At 24.9% G+C, this 19,854-nt stretch overlaps 4 protein-coding genes across 5 annotated transcripts in view; 2 read left to right on the top strand and 2 right to left on the bottom strand.

Moving 5' to 3' along the window:
- Nucleotides 1–6,637: 6,637 nt before the first annotated feature.
- On the bottom strand, nucleotides 6,638–12,224 carry LOC126903840 (RING-box protein 1A). Of its 2 annotated transcripts, none has more exons than XM_050682343.1 (3): nucleotides 12,099–12,224; nucleotides 6,807–7,188; nucleotides 6,638–6,753 (listed from the first exon to the last, which is right to left on the bottom strand). In XM_050682343.1, exon 2 carries the CDS (start codon nucleotides 7,161–7,163, stop codon nucleotides 6,828–6,830), a length of 336 nt encoding a protein of 111 aa, XP_050538300.1. In that variant the 5' UTR covers nucleotides 7,164–7,188; nucleotides 12,099–12,224; the 3' UTR covers nucleotides 6,638–6,753; nucleotides 6,807–6,827. The 2 variants fall into 2 exon arrangements, with proteins under 2 accessions (XP_050538300.1, XP_050538301.1); XM_050682344.1 differs by having other exon boundaries at nucleotides 11,994–12,130.
- Nucleotides 9,279–12,219, bottom strand: LOC126903837 (S-adenosylhomocysteine hydrolase-like protein 1). The gene is made up of 2 exons (XM_050682341.1): nucleotides 12,099–12,219; nucleotides 9,279–10,884 (listed from the first exon to the last, which is right to left on the bottom strand). The coding sequence occupies exon 2, from the start codon at nucleotides 10,822–10,824 to the stop codon at nucleotides 9,307–9,309; it is 1,518 nt and encodes a 505-aa protein (XP_050538298.1). The 5' UTR covers nucleotides 10,825–10,884; nucleotides 12,099–12,219; the 3' UTR covers nucleotides 9,279–9,306.
- Nucleotides 12,225–12,478: 254 nt separating the features above from the next.
- Nucleotides 12,479–17,186, top strand: LOC126903839 (uncharacterized). Its single transcript, XM_050682342.1, has 7 exons — nucleotides 12,479–12,656; nucleotides 12,721–13,088; nucleotides 13,975–14,130; nucleotides 14,596–14,737; nucleotides 16,185–16,252; nucleotides 16,320–16,393; nucleotides 16,898–17,186. The coding sequence occupies exons 1-7, from the start codon at nucleotides 12,558–12,560 to the stop codon at nucleotides 16,963–16,965; spliced, it is 975 nt and encodes a 324-aa protein (XP_050538299.1). The 5' UTR covers nucleotides 12,479–12,557; the 3' UTR covers nucleotides 16,966–17,186.
- Nucleotides 17,187–18,499: 1,313 nt separating this feature from the next.
- LOC126905016 (uncharacterized) overlaps nucleotides 18,500–19,854 on the top strand; it is a 4,719-nt gene continuing 3,364 nt past the window's right edge. Inside the window, exon 1 of the mRNA XM_050684415.1 lies at nucleotides 18,500–19,719. Within this exon, the coding sequence (XP_050540372.1) occupies nucleotides 18,500–19,719 (1,220 nt within the window). The remainder of the gene's footprint in view (nucleotides 19,720–19,854) is intronic.

The raw sequence follows: 19,854 nt of genomic DNA, 5'->3' as shown, positions 1-19,854 counted from the left end.
AAAAAAAAAAAAACACATATTAGTAAAACTAATACCTTCTCAGCTTCGCATCGAAGCTAAAATAGTTGTATATTTCTTTACTTTTAACGTGTCTAAAAGGGCTTGATGCAGTACTTTTCGATAAAAATGTTTTATTACTTATATTAAATTATAATTTTTATACACTGGACTACAAGGAACTTTTATAATTAACAATAATATACTTTTCTAAATCAACTTTTCGCGATGTTTTCAGATGTACAATTAGACTTTTTCTATCACTTTTAAATTTTAATATTATTACTTATTATTAAAAAATAAGTATTTACATATAAAAAAAATAATTAAGAACCAAAACAAATTGTTTTATATAATTATTGATTTTGATTATTAATATGTTAAAAATAAGGAAAATTACATATTTAACCTATTTTTTTAATCTTTTAAAGTTGATTTTTGTGAAACTTCATAGTAAAAAAAAATTAATTTATTACCATAACTTTTAGCTCAATTTGCAAGTTTGAAATTGATATCATTAAATAGAAAATTTTATAAGAATTAAAAAAATTGTATCGTTAAGATTAATATGCAGCCAGGAAATTTTATAATAACTATTTATAGTAAATTTATCAGAAAAGCTCAATATATTTTTGCATTTTTATCGTAATAGATAACTTAAATAGAAATAATAGTAATCATTTCCTAGTAACTTTTGGTGTTTAAAAAGATTCTACAATTGAAATATGAACTGAGTTAATTTTAATAATTTACTTTAACTAAAAAAAAAGCAATAAAAAAAAAGTTGTTAAAAAGATTTACTCAATTGAGCGTAATCCCCCTCTGGATCGTACTAGCTATTTTGTCCGAGTGATCATTTCCCGTCCGGATGCTCTGACCAAATATCCGTGATCCGCCCAACCTGACAAGTACCCCTCTTGCAAACGACGTGCAACGAAACCGACTGCCCACTGAATTCACTTCCACTACCGAGTTGACATTTCATCCAATTGATGAGTTAACGTATAAGACAAGTACTTTAATCGAGTTCCATTACATTCTATCAGTCAAAATACCAAAGATTTCTAATGAGAGGTTACAAAAAAAAAAAAACACTGAACCAAAAATCATTATCCTGAATATAGAAAAATTTGTATTAGAAAACCTTTTTATTCCAAGGCGATGAAGTTTTTGATAAATTATTGTAATATGTTGAAGATTTAATAAGTATTATATAATTAGCAGACATTTATTACAAAATACAACATTATCTATTCAAAATTTTGTTATTTCAACACTTATGCGAAACGGCATAGAATAATATATAAATGACAATAATAATATAACGTATTTAGTAAAGTTTTGAAATAAAATGTGGGTATAGATTAAATGCACCTAACGTCTTTATCGGATAGCAACAAAAGTACACTTCTAATCATATTTATTCCACTAGATGCGAAGCTAAATCATCTTAACGAATTGCGCTTGCAGCTATATTTTAACTAAAAACGATTTTGATAACATATTAAGTCTATAATATTTCTGAACTTAATTTAGTATCTAATGTAATACTTTATTTATTGAAACATTATTTATAATCAAAATTATTACAAAATTTATAATGGTTTTTTAAATAAATATTACAGTCTATGGTTATTATGATTCGATTATAGTTATTAAAATATTGTCGAATTGTTTGAAAATAATTTAAACTAGAGGTGTTTGATCCAAATTTCTAAGTGGCTAATGTCCCATAGCATTCATTGAAAATTTCCTCATTTCATAAATAGATTTTGAACAAAATATTTGTGAGTAAGAGGTAAGTATTGAGGGACTGGACCAGTGTTCGAAACCAAAAATGACAGCAGAATTTTTAGGTACATAACTGTATACACAGCATACCGCAAATGAAGATCCTGTTTATTAAATTTCTGTATATTAAAAGTACGCCTTCCTAAGAATCATTCCTATAATTAAATTCATGTAATTTGTTCAATTTATGGAACTCCCTGACAAAATTACATATTAGCAGAAAGATATACAAAGTAGCGGATAGGAGATTGTGTAGAGACCGCAGTTTAAAAATCGGAATATTATAGTAGAAAAAACGTAAAATCTGTTCCAGGTACAGCTGTAATGAGGGGCTGAGATTTTAGTATATAGCTAGAGACTAGAGATAGATACTAGCAACTAGAGACTAGTATGATTCAAAATCATTAATATGTAGTTTTACTATGATTTTTTAGGTAACTGATAAAATTCTCGAGTAAGGCTAATACAAGAGGAACGGGTCTATAATTTTTCACGTGAAAACATCTTAAGTTATAAATCAAACCCAACTAGGTGTTCCTCGTGACCATTGTACAGAATACGTCAAATTTACCCTCTATGTACACCATAGAGTAGGTGCCCAGTATTTTAAGGAGGACTCAATTTAATTTTTCCCTCCCTTAAAAATTAATTTTATATAACTATGTATATAATTTTACTCAATTTTTTGGGGGACTAAATTGCAAACGGAGAAGTTAAGCTCTCTGCCTTATACCCAATGCCTATGGTATACGCCGTTTTATTATTTCAATTTCTTCTTACGCAGCATTCAATCTAATGATTGTTTTGCAGCAACTTCTATATTTCTCTATCACTAGCCTTCCTATTCAACTCTTGATATGAATTACATCCTTGATCTTCTATTATCTGACTTACGTATTGCAATCTTGGTCTTCCTCTATGATTTTTTCCATCGATTATTTCTTCAAAGATTAATAATAGCAACCAAACGTGCCTTAAAGTATGATCTATTAATTCATTTCGCCTTTTTGTATACTCTTTCATATTAATTTCCTCTTAGATACCCAAGTGTTGAAGACACTTGCCTAAAACTAAAAAAAATATGACTGTAGAAGTACCATCATCTCGTTTTTCACATTAGGTATGACATCGATTGCCACACGTAAAAGATCAAAGCTAAATTAATAACAGTGCCTAACAGATAGGTACACTACGAAAATAGTTTATCCTGATAGATTAAATTTAGATTGAAAACTTCAATATAATAGATATTGAAGTTACAAAGATAGCCATTATTGTCAAAAAAAAATAATAATAATAAAATTAAAAATACAAATAATAATTAAACCTATAGGTAGTTAAACCCTAAAGTTATTTTCGATTTGTTAAAGTCGTTAAACTTAATTCAAATCTCCTGTTATTTTCTTTTTTCGGAATTATTATATCATTAATTCAATTATTAATTAAATTGTTAAACTATATTATATATTCAACTTAATGAATTTTTATGTTGATTAAAGCCGCATGGCATGATGTTTTTTATTAAGAACTAAATGGTAATAGCAATGTCACATATGCCAAATTTTTAATAGTTGCAAGAAAATAAATCCGAACGTTGATATTTTATTTCATACAAAAGTTTTTTCTTCAAAAAATCTTTAAAAAATATATATATATATATTGATAATTCTCTGCAATAAATTCTTAATACATTGTATTCTTTGACCAATAATAAAATAAAAATAAATAAGTATTGTTTATTCTAAATTTATTTATAATTGGCTTATACATTTTTTTAATGAATTTTTACAATTAAGTTTCCTTGACATATTGTCGAGTTTTTACGAGTTATATATATATTATATTTACGAGTTACCTTGTAAATGTTGATTTTATCGACATTTGAGTTCAGTTCGTTTTTATCCGTGAAAAAATAAACTATCGTCTTGTGTAAGTATTAAGATTTATTTAATTAGTTGTTGATATGGCAAGTGAAAAAAATATTTTTGGTCAAACAAATGAAACAAACTTACATAAGGTCATACGCAGAGTTGAAGAAATATGAAATCGTCGTTTCATGCACTCCAATTGTGCTTTAAATAATCCAAATAAAGGACAAATATAAAAAAAGTCAACTAAAGGTAGAAGAATTATCTGTAAACACTATTAAGATTAATAATTAAACTAATTACTTCGAATAGAGAAAAAGTTTTTTAATATAAAATATAAGAAAAATTAATAATAAGTTCTCTTATTGATATACAACAATAATTCAGTCGCTTTACTTTAATTTAGCTATTTTAACATTAAAAAACTTTTTCGAAATTGATTATTTAATTAATAATTATTAAAATGATATTCAATTTGCAGCAATTATTAACGAAAATATTTATCCTGTAACAAAATTCACGTATCGAAAAACGAATGAAAATGATAAAATTATTTCAGAAAAATTGATAACTATAATTATATTAATATATATTAACAAATCTATAAATTAAAATTTTGAAAAATTGTGATGAATTCAATTTAGCTATGTAATTGGAGTTTGTCTGATTCAAAAATATAAAATAAACTAACAACCCCCTTAATATAATTGCAATAACATAATGTTTAATATTATTCAGGACTGCTATTTTTTCAATAAGATTTTTATGGGAAATTCAATTTTTATCGAAGATAATAATATAATATTAAATATAGTTTATTTGTTTATTTAAATATCTCTTTAGTTGCCTAGAAATTGATACAGCGAGGAGAATTTGGAACACTTATTAAGAATGAAAAATCTGGAAAATATAAAAATAACATTTTTAATTCAACAGACAAAAAAAAATATAGCAATTTCAAAAGACAATCCGCTATTAATACCAGCTAATTTGTTAGGAAAGGTATACAGGGTGGCCCACCACTCACTGACAACTTAAATAACTTTTAATCCAGTTAATATTTTTAGTTGATTTTTTTTTTAAATAATAGTTATACGTTAGGTCTATAGCTATATCTCAATAATTAATTTTTTTACATTTTATTAAAAATATTAATTATTTTTAAATTTTAAATAAAATGTAAAAAAAAAATCTAAGATAGCTATTTTGTAGAGTAGAATTTAAGAAAAATTTTAGTAAAAAAATATCTTATTAATATTCAGTAGTAAATATTCTGTAGCGTTTTGAAGTTTGTGAAAATTTGAATTTTCATGTACTATTTTACGGTATTAAACATTGAAATACGTATTGAGAAAAGGACAGAAGAAAACGCTATCTTTTCAATATACTTTTGAATGAGAGTGATAAGTAATAATTGCCTTATCTAATTTCTTATCATGGTATTTATGCCAAGATTGTAATGTATACACACTATCATCATATGTATACACAGTAATCATAAAAAGATAGCGTTTCTTCTGTCCTTTTCTCAATACGTATTTCAATGTTTAATACCGTAAAATAGTACATAAAAATTCAAATTTTCACAAACTTCAAAACGCTACAGAATATTTACTACTGAATATTAATAAGATATTTTTTTACTAAAATTTTTCTTAAATTCTACTCTACAAAATAGCTATCTTAGATTTTTTTTTTACTTTTTATTTAAAATTTAAAAATAATTAATATTTTTAATAAAATGTAAAAAAATTAATTATTGAGATATAGCTATAGACCTAACGTATAACTATTATTTAAAAAAAAAATCAACTAACAATATTAACTGGATCAAAAGTTATTTAAGTTGTCAGTGAGTGGTGGGCCACCCTGTATTTTATTATGCTTTTTTTCAATAAAAAGATTTTAGGGTATATCCTAAACCATTTTTTGGACATATAGCAGATTTTTCAAATAAATTTATCATATAATTAAATATATTTTTATGATCCGTTAAGAGTTTTCATAGGAAAAACTTACAACGCAAAAAATCCGAAATAAAAAAGCAACCCTTTGAGATATCTTCTAATACTACTGCTCGACCAAATTTAATAAGTAATTCATCCGAAGATGAAAGTCATAAAAAGTATAAAACTTTTAAAATATAATTAATTTTTAAAAAATAATATAATAAACGTTTTGATTTTTGAAATACCACCTAACATTTTTTTACTTTTTCTATGTTTAATTATTGTTTTTTTATTTTTTTTTAATCTTATTTTTCTTTGTAACATTATTACATTAAAGAAATTCAAATTTATCTTAATTGAAGTAATTTAATTTTCTTGTTATGTGAATATACAAATATTATAATATAGTTATGGATAAAATTATGTTAAAGTCAGCCAATTATAAATTTTTAAGTTAACAAGTGTATCTACTATCTTAACAACTTAATTTTAATTTTACTAATAGACGATTCATAAAGAATTTCATAACTTTTGTTTATTTTTTAAATACTATTTTTATTATAAAAATTTCTTTTCTGTATTTTTTATGAATGCGGTATATTGAATAGGAGTAACTAAACTTATTTTATTTTATCTATAATACTATTCTATCACGATTTTATAGGTTTAGTTATGACCAGTTCAAAATGGATCATAGTCAATGTTTTGCAAAACACAATGGAAATACTCAATATTTCAATAAGATTTTCGTATAAACTCCGATATTTGTTTGTATTAAAAAAACAGGATTTATTTCATTGAGTTTTCAAGTTTTAATACATTATTTCATAAGCCTAAGAAAATTTAACTATCAAAAATAGATTTATCCACTATAAGTATTAATACACATCCCACAATACGAATTTTTATACAAACTCAATTTTCTTTAGTAATAATTTCTTTTTATTTACAGGAAAATAAGTTTTCCTATATATTTAAAAACAATTTTAATATAAAAATGAAATGAAAATTTCAAGAAAAAAAAGTATCATATAATTTTACTACATTTAATGATGATAGATCTTCAACCAATATATAAAAATGAACAATCATTTTTAATACTATACATTAAATATGTTTATTTTAAAAATAATAAAAAAAGAGTTAAGGTAGATTTTGTCTAATATATATTAATGNTAAAAATAATAAAAAAGGAGTTAAGGTAGATTTTGTCTAATATATATTAATGACCATATTTCTGGAATTCCCATTCTCTGTTATCAAGCGGACAAACTTGTCTCGTCTTCAACCAACGTGAAATACAATGAAAATGGAAGGCATGATTACATACACCCCAAGCAACTGTACACTCTTCACTAGTGGCAGAAGCTTGATTGGCCTGACATTCAATACACAAATCCATAATATGATTGCGACAAATTGCACAATTATCCACAACAATATCCCAAGCCCAAAGTGCTACTGCATTCCATTTTTTTACCTCAAATCTTTTTTTTTCTCCGCGACTACTAGTGCTTGAAGATGGAACTTCAACGTCTTCTTCATCTACTTCCATCATTGATTAATTTATAAATACTATTCTTCTGTAATACAAAAATTTCAAATTTTATACATTCTATATCAAATCAATTATATTGAACTAGAAATTGATTTTTATTTTATCAATTAAATGTAAAACTGAGACTAAACTACACTACAAAAAAGAAAAAAATAATGAAGAATCATATTAACTCAATATTAATTTAAACAGAAAAATTAATTGATGAAGTAAGGGTTATTTGTTCTTATAGTATCTAAAAAAAGGAAAATTGAGCTATGAAAGGGAATTTTTTTTATGAAACTTCTACAATATAATAAAATATAAATTAAAAAATTACAGTTTGTTTTCTTATAGAAGCAAGATATAATTACCATGTATAATTTAGTTTAATTTAATTTAACTATGTTTTCATATTACCTAAAGATTAATTTATAAATATTAATTTGACTAATAGACTGCTAGAAATATTCATTTCATAATTGTAAGAAATTATTATTTTTTATTTAAAAAATAAAGTTTGTAAAAATATTAAACTATTTAAAAGAAAATTTATATATGATATTCAACAATATCAAAGAAAAGTTTAAATTTCTTCAGTTTTATTTAGAACGACTATTTTTAGGATTTCATTTATTTTCTATAGTATTATTTCTTTTACTAATTTTTTTAGATTAAAAGTTCAAGTTCGTACAGAAGAAAAAGAAATAAGTTCTATGAACTTTCCTCGTTCTGTGTCAATCAAAATAATTAAATTGAGTTCATAAAATACAATCAATATAAAAATAAGAATTTTAGAAAAAATAATATTTTGTTAAATTAATATAATTATCTAATATTATTATGTTTCAAGTATATGTTTATACAATTGGCATAACATGTATTACTAAAATTTCTTTATATATACTATGAGAATGCATATTTGTTTTAAATATCAAAATAAATAAATTAATAATCATTTTCTATAGGCTTGGATTCAGAGATGACCTTAAGGAGGGGTTGCAGGACCTCACACTTGTAAAAATATGATGTAAATTATATTACAATTATTTTTTCCTATAGCCTCACTAATCTTAAAGACACCTTATCTAGATCATTAAGTTGATTACTCATAATCAATAATATTCAATAAAGTTTTATTATGTTGCAATTTTATTTAAATTAATTAAACAGAAAACAGAAATCTTATGTTACCTAAACACAAAAAAACTGGAGTTATTTTATCAATAAATAGTGAAGATGGCTATTGGACTGTAATTGTAAAATTAATTTTTAGTTAATTTTATTTGAGTTCATTATGATAATAGAATATTGATTTTCATACATAACTTTTGTAAGTTTTTTATGACAAAAATATACCAATTTTTTAGTATTAAGTATGCAAGCTTATTTAATTCTACAGTGTGATTAATTAAGGATAAGTCATTTATTTTCTTAGTAAATTATAATTGATGGATACAGTTCGTACTAGTTTATGTGCACTCTATATGTGCTACGTACTACTCTATATATTAAAATGCTGTAATGGATGAACGATCAATCAGATAAAAAAAATTGCAAGAACAAAATTGTTTATAATATTTTGCTATTATATCATCAAGTTAAAAATAGAGGTTCTTATTGAAGTAATTAAATTTAAGGTTTTTAAAGCTCTGATAGAATGAAAAAAAATTATTTGACTACATATCATTGTAGTTTTACAAACCAAATATTTTTTGCTTTTACAAAAGTTTAAACCTCAATAGTTTCTAAGAAAATAAATGCTTTATTATTAATTGATCCTGTATATCATACTAACTAAAATAACTAAAATTATTATGCAGTATAATTTTGTTAGATTTATTTATACATAGTATTACAAATAATAAATACCGTGTACAAATTTATTAATACAATTTGTAAATTTTAAAAGCTATAAGTTGTATATAATTAATATATATATATATATAAATCAATTAAGGATAAAAACAGGAATACAAAAATTAGTAAGTATTAAATTACTAAAAAATAATATATATAAAACAAATTTTATCAGTATGTAAGAATTATGATTATATTCAATTTTTTTTAATTATAATTTCAAAACCATAATAAATAAACCACATAAAATTTCATTAATTTATTTCAATTAGTAACTTTGTTTTTTTTTTTTTTACAATCAACACTAATATCGATAGTGATTAGATTTAAAAGGACCATGTTTTGGCAAACCGCTATATTTACATTGTTCATCCGTAAGTTCAGTTAGATGTGCATCAAATACTTGTAAATGTAAGTTTGCAACATACTCATCCATTTTTTTTGGCAACATGTAAATATCAACACCATTTTTGTATTGACTATTAGTATTAACACTCTTATACAACTCCATTAGAGCTAATACTTGTGTTGTTGCAGTTATGGAAGTCACAAAAGATGGTACACTAGAACATGAATGCTGAACATGATGTCCACCAGCTAAAAGGACAATAGTTTTACCATCTGGCCAATGTACATGATCTACATTTGATCGTATTCTTTCCCATTTAAGTTCTTCACTTTTTAAAGATTTTACATCAATTTCATTATGACATGAAGACATGCAACAAACAATACTCATATTTTTCATTTTATCCATGTGTTCTCGAGTAACAACATTTTTATTGCCTGTCGCAGCAATTACAATATCTACTTGTCTAATAACTTCATTTAATTTAACTACACGAAATCCATCCATACAAGCTTGTAAAGCACAAATAGGATCTATTTCTGTAACATAAATAGTACATCCAAGTGATTTCAATGATTGACAACAACCTTTTCCAACCTCCCCATAGCCACATAAAACTATTTGTTTTCCACCAAACATTAAATCAGTCAAACATTTTTTTAAACTAACAATAACAGATTCTCTACAGCTATAGCGTGTGTCAAACTGTCTTTTAGTAACACATCCTTGAATATTAATTGCAGGAGTAGTAAGTTTTTCCCCATGAAGTAACTTATAAAGACGATGAATTCCAGTTGCACTTTCTTCTACAATTCCAATTAAATTTTTAAACACTTCAGGGTATTTTGATTGACAAAAGTGAGTAGCATCACCACCATCATCCATGATCATATTGGGTATCCAGTCTTTATTACTAAAACATCTTTCTATACAGTACCAAAAATCTTCTACAGTCTCTCCTCTCCATGCATAAATTGAAAATCCTACTTCAGCTAATGCAGCTGCAACTTCATTTTGAGTGGAATAAATATTACATGCACACCAACGCAATTCTGCTCCCAGAGCATTCAGCGTTTCTATTAATACAGCAGTAGGAGCTGTAATGGGAGTACATCCTACAATTCGAGCACCTGATAAAGGTTTACTATGAAATGTTTGTTTTTTTAAAGCAATTAATCCTAACATTTCTTGTTCAGCAAGATCAATTTCCCTTCTACCATACCCATGAAGACGCAAATCTTTAACACAAAAATCACTGAATCCTAAGCTATTTTGCTGATTTTTACTTCTTACTGGTGTACCACTATCGTCATCTTCTGAAACACAAGCCGAACTACTACAAGATGAGGTATCTGAAGGATAAGTAGATATTGATCGTAATTTGTGGTTATTTTTAAACATAGTAGTTGATGGCATTTTTTCACTAATGATATCAATAAGTTCATTATTAGTTATGTCCTTACTAGAAGACATTTCAATTTTAAAGCTGTTTTCAGAAGTGGAGCTGAAGAAAAAAATCCAAGTAAAAAACTCCTGGGAAAAAAATTGTAGTAAAAATAATCTGAATAAAATAAATTTTAAAAATACCAAAGCAAGTCTACATTTAAAAAACAAACCTCATTTTTCATTTAAACATGAATAGTTACTTTTATATTTTTTAAATCGACAGAATGGACAAATTGATAACTTAAATACAGTAGAGTTATTGAAAACAAACATAATAATGTATGTACAAATAGTTATTACTTAACTTATTATCCTAGTGTTATTTGTAAATAGGTTAACTTAATAACAAGTTAATAGCTCCATTATATAAAGAATATATAAATATATATAGATATAGATATATATTACAAAAATCATTAAATCTACTATAAACTCTTTCAAATATGTTGTATATATAATTGTAAAATTGGAACACTAAAAATAAATAATATTATGTTTCCAATTAGCAGTAATATCTAAGATCAAACATGTTTAGTTTTGTTATCTACTTTCAATATAAATACTTCTATACTTAAAGAACCATTAAAAATCTCACAGTATGATAAAAAAAAGTCATCCAAAATAATATTTTAATTAATTGAAAAAAATTGTTTTGTTTTTATGGACAGCTCAATAAAAAATCATACTTAAGTAAATTTTAATTTAACTAATACTATATTAAAAGCTTCACTAAGCAACTATTTCACAAATATAGAATAATTAAAAAAATTAATAAAAAATGTAAATATCTCTCAAAAATTAAATAAGCTCTAAAAAAATATTATTTTTTGGACATAATTTTCTCATATAGCTTAAGCAATCATTTAACTTATAATGTTTTTTAATATTTTTGAAAGTTAGCACATTATAAAATTGATAAAAAAACTGATGTCTAAAATTAGAGACTCTGAACTGTTCACATTAAAACCCTTCAATAATGGTAAATTTTTTATCATTCAACTACATTAATACTACATCTAACCAATCAAAAGTTATAAAGCATAATAATTATACAGTATTACAAATTTTATTTTACCGAAGTAAATAATTGACATTTTTACTAAAGATTACAGGGGTAACCTAATTGTAAATAAGGTAATCCATACGGAAGTACTAAAAAAATAACTAATTATTTCAACAAATGATATAATACTTACTCAGTTATTAAAAATTTTTTAAGTTATGTTTAAACATTATTAAACACAATTGTGTTAAACATAATTGTGTAAAATACATCTGAATATTAATAAAAGTTTACATACCTTAAAATGGAGATATATTGCCTAATATCGCGTTTCCTGAAAAAATCAAGAACAATAAACAAGGTCCTCACAACAAATGGGTTAATGATCAGCAGCTTGTAAGTCTTATATTTGACTACCCTGATAATGCAGTTGTTTTGATAAATAACCTCAAAATGCTTAACACCATAACAAAAATCTATTTTGTCATGCTTAACATATTAATTCTTATACTATAATTTATTACTCCATGACTTTTTGTGTTATTCTGAATAAAAAGAAAAAGGGTTGTGATAATTTTATAACTGAATACTGACAGTTATATTGGAGTTATCGCATTTTGTTTCCCGGTGTCCGTTGTTTTTATTAGTTAAAAAAATATTAAAATTTAAAGAGTAATAATATAATTAAATATTATAAGTTTAATGGTTTTGATTTTATATTAAAATATGAAACTTATAACTTGTTGAATAAGTAAAAATGATAGAATTATTAAAAGACTCTAGTGTAATACTTTGTATATTTTTTATGTTTATATTATGGTTGATAATTTATAAAAAATTCAATGACTTCACTACGGTAGTATTTTATTACATTATACTTAAACTTTTGAATGTTTAAGATTGAGGAAATTTTGTTTTAGAAATGTATGGCAATATATTCAACAAGTTCACTGAGTATACCGGAAATGAATGCTTTATTTAATTCATTGACTAGTGGGTTATTTTGTTTAATTAGTGTTCCATTATGTTTTTCTACATTCAAAACTACAAATCATGATTCAACTTTTATATTTTGGATTTTAAAATCATTTAGTCAAATATTAGATGAATGCAAAACAGATGAAAAAGTTGATCCATCTAGAAATTTTAAATTTATCATAATGTATTCATGTCTTTTACATAGTGTCTACTCATCATTTTCTGAATTTATTATTGACGATTGGCCAGTTCTAAGAACTATCAAAAAAGTTTCTATTTTGGTGTTTTTTGCATCATCGTATTGTTTTGGGTAATTTTTTCTATTTGTCTTAACCCACTAAGTTTAATGGTATTATGAAATTAATTGTGGGAACAAATGCAATTTAACTTGCAATTAAATTATTTATTTAAATAATGATCAAAATTGGTTAAAAAGTTATAGCTTATATAGTTTATATCAGGTCAAGAACCCTTCAATTATATTCTTCCTAATATCATTTTTGTTAACGATTTATAAAAAAAAGTGCTTAAATGGAAAGTCTAAATTATACCTACATATAACTAAGATTAGAATTTAGGAAATTTGGAAGCCTATAACACTTTGTTTTTGCATTTTAGTTCAATGTTTTTGAATAATGTGCATTTTGCAAACATGTTATTTTTTACCATTATAAATTATTATATTAAATTGTTAATATATAATCAAATATCTATCTGTTAGAACAAATTTTAAAGTCACCTTTGCCTGCCTGCTCTAATGACTGACTTGAATCACTATGGTACTCTTATGGGATAAGGCTCACACCCCTAAACTTCCAAAAGAAAGAAATCTAGTTTAATTTTAACCTTTATAAACCCATTAGACATAAATGCATAATGATCCAAAAAGTCTGAATCGTTACATTAAATGACATAATAATGGTTTTATTGGAATTCCACATAAATAAACAAAATAATGAAGTGTACATAACTAGTGTTATATATAAACCTTAATGCGTTATAACTTATTTTGACAGACATTTAATTTTTGCATATTTGTAATCAGTATAAAAAATAAATTGATTAAAATATATATGAGAGCTAAAATCTATGCCTTAATCGTGATGTAAGACGTGCTTTTTTTTTTTCTTACAATGTATATTTTTGCTTAATTAACATATTTACACTTATATATTTATGATTTATAACTTTTTTAGGTGTTCAGAAGCTGGATTTATATTTCTTGGATTAACAAATCTTTCTCTCGGTACTTTAGAAGCTGCAAGGCTCTTGAAAATGTACCATAATAAAACAAATAGTTTTATTATAAAAATCTTAAGCATTTTACAATTTATTGTCCATTGTGGTGTTTGGTAAATATTGATTTCTAATAAATGCTTTTTAATTACTTATTATTCATAGATATAACTTAACCTCCATGTTTGGTAAATTTAATTAGATTTTGGGATAAAACTTTTATACTTCTAAAGTCAATATTTTAAGATATTATGTAAATATTCATGCAACAATACAAATTATTTGATAATAAAGTCTTACTATGTATAAAAAAAAAAATAGAAACTACATTTTTATTTTTATTCAATAGGGTATGAAATTTTTTTTTTCATAAACTGTCTTAAAAAATATTGAGCTACTTATCTCTACACAGCAATTAAATATATTATAAACTAACCCAATATAAGCTATGTTTACCTTTTTTTAAATAATTTTTGTATTAAAAATGAGGTGTGTTGTTGAAAAATAAATTGAAGCACCAATTATCAACATTACCAATTTTTTTACTAAAAATGATTTATTTTGTATTCATGTTTTTGAAGGATATCAATATATTTATTAATAATACCATTTACGGTTATTTCATCAATTGAAGTTCTCAGTATGGAAATGAATAATAAATTACCATTAGGAACAATGCTTCTGAGTCTTATTGTTTTTTATATGATTGAATTAAGAGACAGTGTAAGTAAAATTTAGCACTAAAAATCATAAAAAAAATTATATAAAGTTTATATTTGTTAAGACATTTTTATACAAATTATGTTGTTAAAATAATTGTAAAATATTTAGCACTTCAATACACAAAATAAAAGGATCAATGAGGCAACTGTAAATTAATTTTTTCTAAAAGATGATTTATGGTTTTAAATGTGATTTTGGTATTATTATAAATATAGATAAGTGTTTTTATAGTTTTCCAGAAGGTAAAAATCCAATTCTATTTGGAAGATTATTGATTTTATTAAACAATTTAAAATAAATTTCTTAAATTTATATAACACCCTTTTTTGAATTGAAGTATGAACATTAATATTGTCTGATGTGTATGGTCTTGAATTTGAAACTTAGTTAAAGGCAGTTCCGTATGTTGAATGAGAGATTAGTTAAAAAATTGGAGTCACCATCTCATTCTGTGGTAATGAATTAATTATCATAGTATTCATAGTTTCATAGTATTTATGATTAGAAAACTTTCTCTTCAGAGAGATCACTTGGATAGGTCCTATGGTGGAGTGTGAAATCATAATATGAAATTTTAAAAAAGTGTGAAATATATAAATGTAAATTTCTTACACCTCCAGATAGAAACAATATCAAAATGTTTATTAAAAGTATACTTGCAAGGTTTTTATATTAGGCTATCAAACTAGATGTATTGGAATAAAGTTTAACACTTAGATGAATACTAGAAATTAGTATTAGAAATTAGCTGAGTGTGAAGAAAATCAAGTCATATATAGCTACTTTTTAAGGAATCAAATATGTCATACATAAAAATTACATAAGGTGATAATAACTTGATAACAAATGATCATATAGATTTTACATTATTATAAATGAATTCAGAACAAAATTAAGATATTGATATTAGTTACATAACTAGTTTTTTTAACAACAATAGGCTAAAGTAATTTTTACTTCTAATCCATACTACTTTTTAAGAGGTGAGCTTTTAAATATAAATATTATACCCTTCTAGTCTCAAACCTACATAGTCGTACACAACTGATTAAGATATGTAAAAAATAAGTGACAAGCTCACTTATATAAATTTTTTGGGAGTTAAAATATAAAATTATTCTCCTACACAACTAGATAATTAATTTTTTTCAATACTTTAATTCTAATTAAATTTTGACTGTTACGAATAAAAGTAATTTTAAGAGTATTTAATTCTAAATTGAAACAACTTATCATCTTAAAATCAAATTTTTATTGTCTTATTTGTTATCTTATTACATATTATACCAAAAATTTTCAAAATTAACTTAATTTGTTTATTATGAACTCTGTGAAACTATAATAATTTGTAAGTAACATTTAGTTCATATTTGTTGCTTTTTGATCTATTTTTATTTATATATTTTTCAAAATCATTAAACATATTAAAATATATTCATTTTTACAGCCATTAAACATGTCAACAACATCTGGAAATGGAATATTTAGGTTGTTAGGATCAAAATCATCAAAAAAGTATTTTAAATACAATATATTTATATATTCTGTTTTATACTATAGATTTATTTACATTATATTTTAGATTAAACATAACAACTAAAAGACCTGTTGATAAATCAAAAGAAAATGCAATGATGTTGTATCAAACAACAAAGTGTAAATACTGTTTTCATTTTTTGTATTATTCTTTTAAAGTTATTTTTTCATATTAAAACTGCATGTAATTGTATGAGTTTATAAAAACAAAAATTGACTATTATACGTTAATTTATCAAAATGATAATTTTCTTTAAAAAACCATCCATCTTTTGCGTTAAACGTAAAAATGATATTAATCTTAAATTGTGTAGATCTTAAATCCAGAAATTATTTTAGTAAGATCACTTAATTCTTATGTTGAAACAATTTTTTTTCTAATTTTCCACATTTTATATTTAAAATTATTGAAATCAAAGTTTTTTGTCTTGCAGACAGTTTTTTTTTTTTAATATTTTTTATTCAACATATTAAAAAACTTTAAATTTTAAAATGTAATAACCTTATTTAAATTTTATCTAAAAAATCTCATAAATTTTTTTCAACTTTAGTAATTTCTATTCTTAGTTATCATTAGACTTATATTCTTAACACCACTATAAAATAATAACAAATTGATTATAGGTGTTATGGCCATGAAGAAAAAAATAAAGAAGATGAGATCAGATAAAGAATCTAGAGAATTAATATAAAAATATAACCAATTAAAACAATAGAAACTAGTGAATGTTGAAAATGAATATGTATTTTACACTATTTTGATTTTAAAAATAATTAAGTATGAACTAAATAGTCTTAAAGGTTGTGAGATTAATAATATTAGTATTCAATAATTGTGTATAGTTTAAATTGTAATATATTGTACATACATATTTATATTAAATTATTAAATTTTATTTTATTTTTTATATTATATTATGTTTTAATTTTTTAAGAAGTAAACTATTTATTGTGTTATAATTTAATATCAGTGCTACCCTTATTATATATTTAACAATAATTTCAATCAGTATTTTATAGTTTTAAATCTATAATGAAAATAGATGAAATTACTCACAAAGTTAAAGAATGGTATTATAAATATTTCACTATGTTGATTTTTTAAAAAGTAACTATCTTAATAATGTTACTCAAGAATAATATTAATTAGAAAATATCAACACTTAAAATTATAATTAGAACTTGCAAATATATTAACTTAAGTCCACCCACTTTCAATTAACTATACTAATATAGGTGTCTGTAAAAGCGAGCTAATGATTATAATTGTTTGGTGACTTAATATAAAAATATACCAATATACTTAAATAACGTTTTTAGTTACTATGATAGTAGTATAATGTAAGATAAGAAAAAAAAATGTATATAAATAAAAACTAATACATTTTTATAAATCAAAATAACCCTTGTAGGCTGGGGTATAGAATGGACCTGCTGCGGGGTTTGCGATGATCATACTTATTATGAGTGGCGATTAAAAGAAGGGAAGCAATAACTGTTACTACCGAACATTGGTGATTTCTGTATCAAATCCAATGTTAGGATTTAATGTAAACGGCTTGACATCTTTCAAGATGTTTAACTCATTAACTGTGATGCGTAAATCTAGAGTAATTTATTGCATTATATTTCCTGAGGATATTGTTTAATGATTAAAATAGAATTAAAAAATAATTTCAAAGATAAATTAGTTCCCCAATTGAATCTACGAGTGAGAACTATCACTACTATTCCATCAAAAAAGAGGAGGAGAATTGCAGTATGAAATATGAGATCTTTGGAAAATTAAAAAATGTCCATTATGTAAAACTATTTTAATACCTATACCAAAAAAAAAAAGAAGCCAGAGAAATATAAAGATTTGTAGGGATTAACAAAGATGTTAAATAACATGTCACAATGAATGCGTTTATATGTTTTATCTTAGATGTACTGCAGTACGATAACACTCCGTGTATTTTTTTTATTCTCGCGCTGTTCGTCAATCCAGTGACACTTTTTATTTGTACTCTTTTTTTATGTACGTATAAAATTATTTTTTATTATTAAAAAGTATTAATTATTATAAATTTTAATTGTAGTATTTTGTAATAAATATAAACACCAAAACACTACAAATTGGTGACCTCTAAAATGAACAACAAATCCGATAGTACGATAGTAAGTGTGCGTGACGACGCGACCGGTAATGATGGCCGAGACCATATCGAATACGGCGAGCCCAATATGAATTCAACGCGAGCGTTTAAAATCCCAACTTTCTGGCGTACCAACCCAGAACTTTGGTTCAAACAAATTGAATCCGTTTTTTATACAACCAGAATTACAGCTGACGCAAGTAAATTTCATCATGTTGTTTCTTCTATGGAAAGTGAAATTCTTGCTCAAGTTAGTGACATAATACTCAATCCACCAGAAACGAAAATGTACGAAGCATTAAAAACCCGGCTCATCGAAAGATTTTCCGAATCTGAACAATGTCGGCTTAAAAAATTACTGACCGAAGTCGAACTCGGTGATCGGAAACCATCCCATTTTCTTTCAGAAATGCGTCAACTAGCTAATGGAAAAGTAACTGATGAAATACTCAAAATACTATGGATACAAAGGTTACCACATCAGGTAAAAACTATCATTTCAGCTAGCAACGACAAGTTGGATAACTTAGCTTCGATGGCAGATAAAATTATCGAAGTATCGGACAGCCGAAATGATTGTTTTTCCATTGCCAACATTAGTGACAAGGTCACAAACCGTCAGTCACATGAACAAGCTGACGATGCAACGACAATAAGAAAATTGGAACACCAGATCGCAGCACTCGCACAAGCAGTAGAGCGACTTAGCAACAGCAACTCTCGTAGCTACAATAGGCGTCACTCAAAATCACCTATGCGCCGAGACAATTCACGACCACGATATGATACATGTTATTATCATTACCGATTCAAAGATAAGGCTACTAAATGCAAACCACCGTGTAAATACCAGCACACGTCGGAAAACTATAAACGATCTACTGTCGAGACGACCGACGGTAGTGAGTTTCAATCTCGTCGTCTATTTATTGTTGATAAAATAACAAAAACTCAATACTTAATTGATACTGGTGCGGACTTTTCGGTTTGGCCAGCAGATCCTAAGCAGAAACGCAATAAAATAAAAGATGGTAACCCTACTTTATTCGCAGCCAACGGGTCAATAATAAAAACATACGGTGACAAATTAATTGCTGTAAATTTAGGTTTAAGACGTGTTTTTAAATGGAAATTTATTGTCGCAGCAGTCAGTAAACCAATTATAGGTGCTGACTTTCTCCACTACTTCGGCTTATTAGTGGACTTAAGAAGTAAACGCCTAATTGATGAAAATACCAATTTAGCCACCGCCGGAAAAGTTAAAAAGACGATATCCTCGGGCATCTTCGCTTTTAAAGACGATTCAGCGTACATTAAGTTACTCAAAAAATTTCCGCAAGTATTAAGAACAAACATGATCCCAATGGATTGTAAACATAACGTTACACATCATATCATCACTAAAGGACCACCACTCTTCGCTAAACCAAGACGCCTTCCTCC

This window comes from Daktulosphaira vitifoliae, unplaced genomic scaffold (assembly GCF_025091365.1).
Source record: "Daktulosphaira vitifoliae isolate Bord-2020 unplaced genomic scaffold, ASM2509136v1 Scaffold_4, whole genome shotgun sequence".
NCBI classification, from domain to species: Eukaryota; Metazoa; Arthropoda; class Insecta; order Hemiptera; family Phylloxeridae; genus Daktulosphaira; species Daktulosphaira vitifoliae.
The sequence above is the reverse complement of the archived record's forward strand: the minus strand, read 5'-3'. Positions and strand labels throughout refer to the sequence as shown.

Coding starts and splice junctions, on each gene's coding strand:
- LOC126903840 (XM_050682343.1), bottom strand. CDS start 7,163: ATGATGGAAGTAGATGAAGAAGACGTTGAAGTTCCATCTTCAAGCACT.
- LOC126903837 (XM_050682341.1), bottom strand. CDS start 10,824: ATGTCTTCTAGTAAGGACATAACTAATAATGAACTTATTGATATCATT.
- LOC126903839 (XM_050682342.1), top strand. CDS start 12,558: ATGATAGAATTATTAAAAGACTCTAGTGTAATACTTTGTATATTTTTT. Junction 14,738..16,184: donor TGATTGAATTAAGAGACAGT/GTAAGTAAAATT, acceptor TCATTTTTACAG/CCATTAAACATGTCAACAAC. Junction 16,394..16,897: donor GTTGTATCAAACAACAAAGT/GTAAATACTGTT, acceptor AATTGATTATAG/GTGTTATGGCCATGAAGAAA.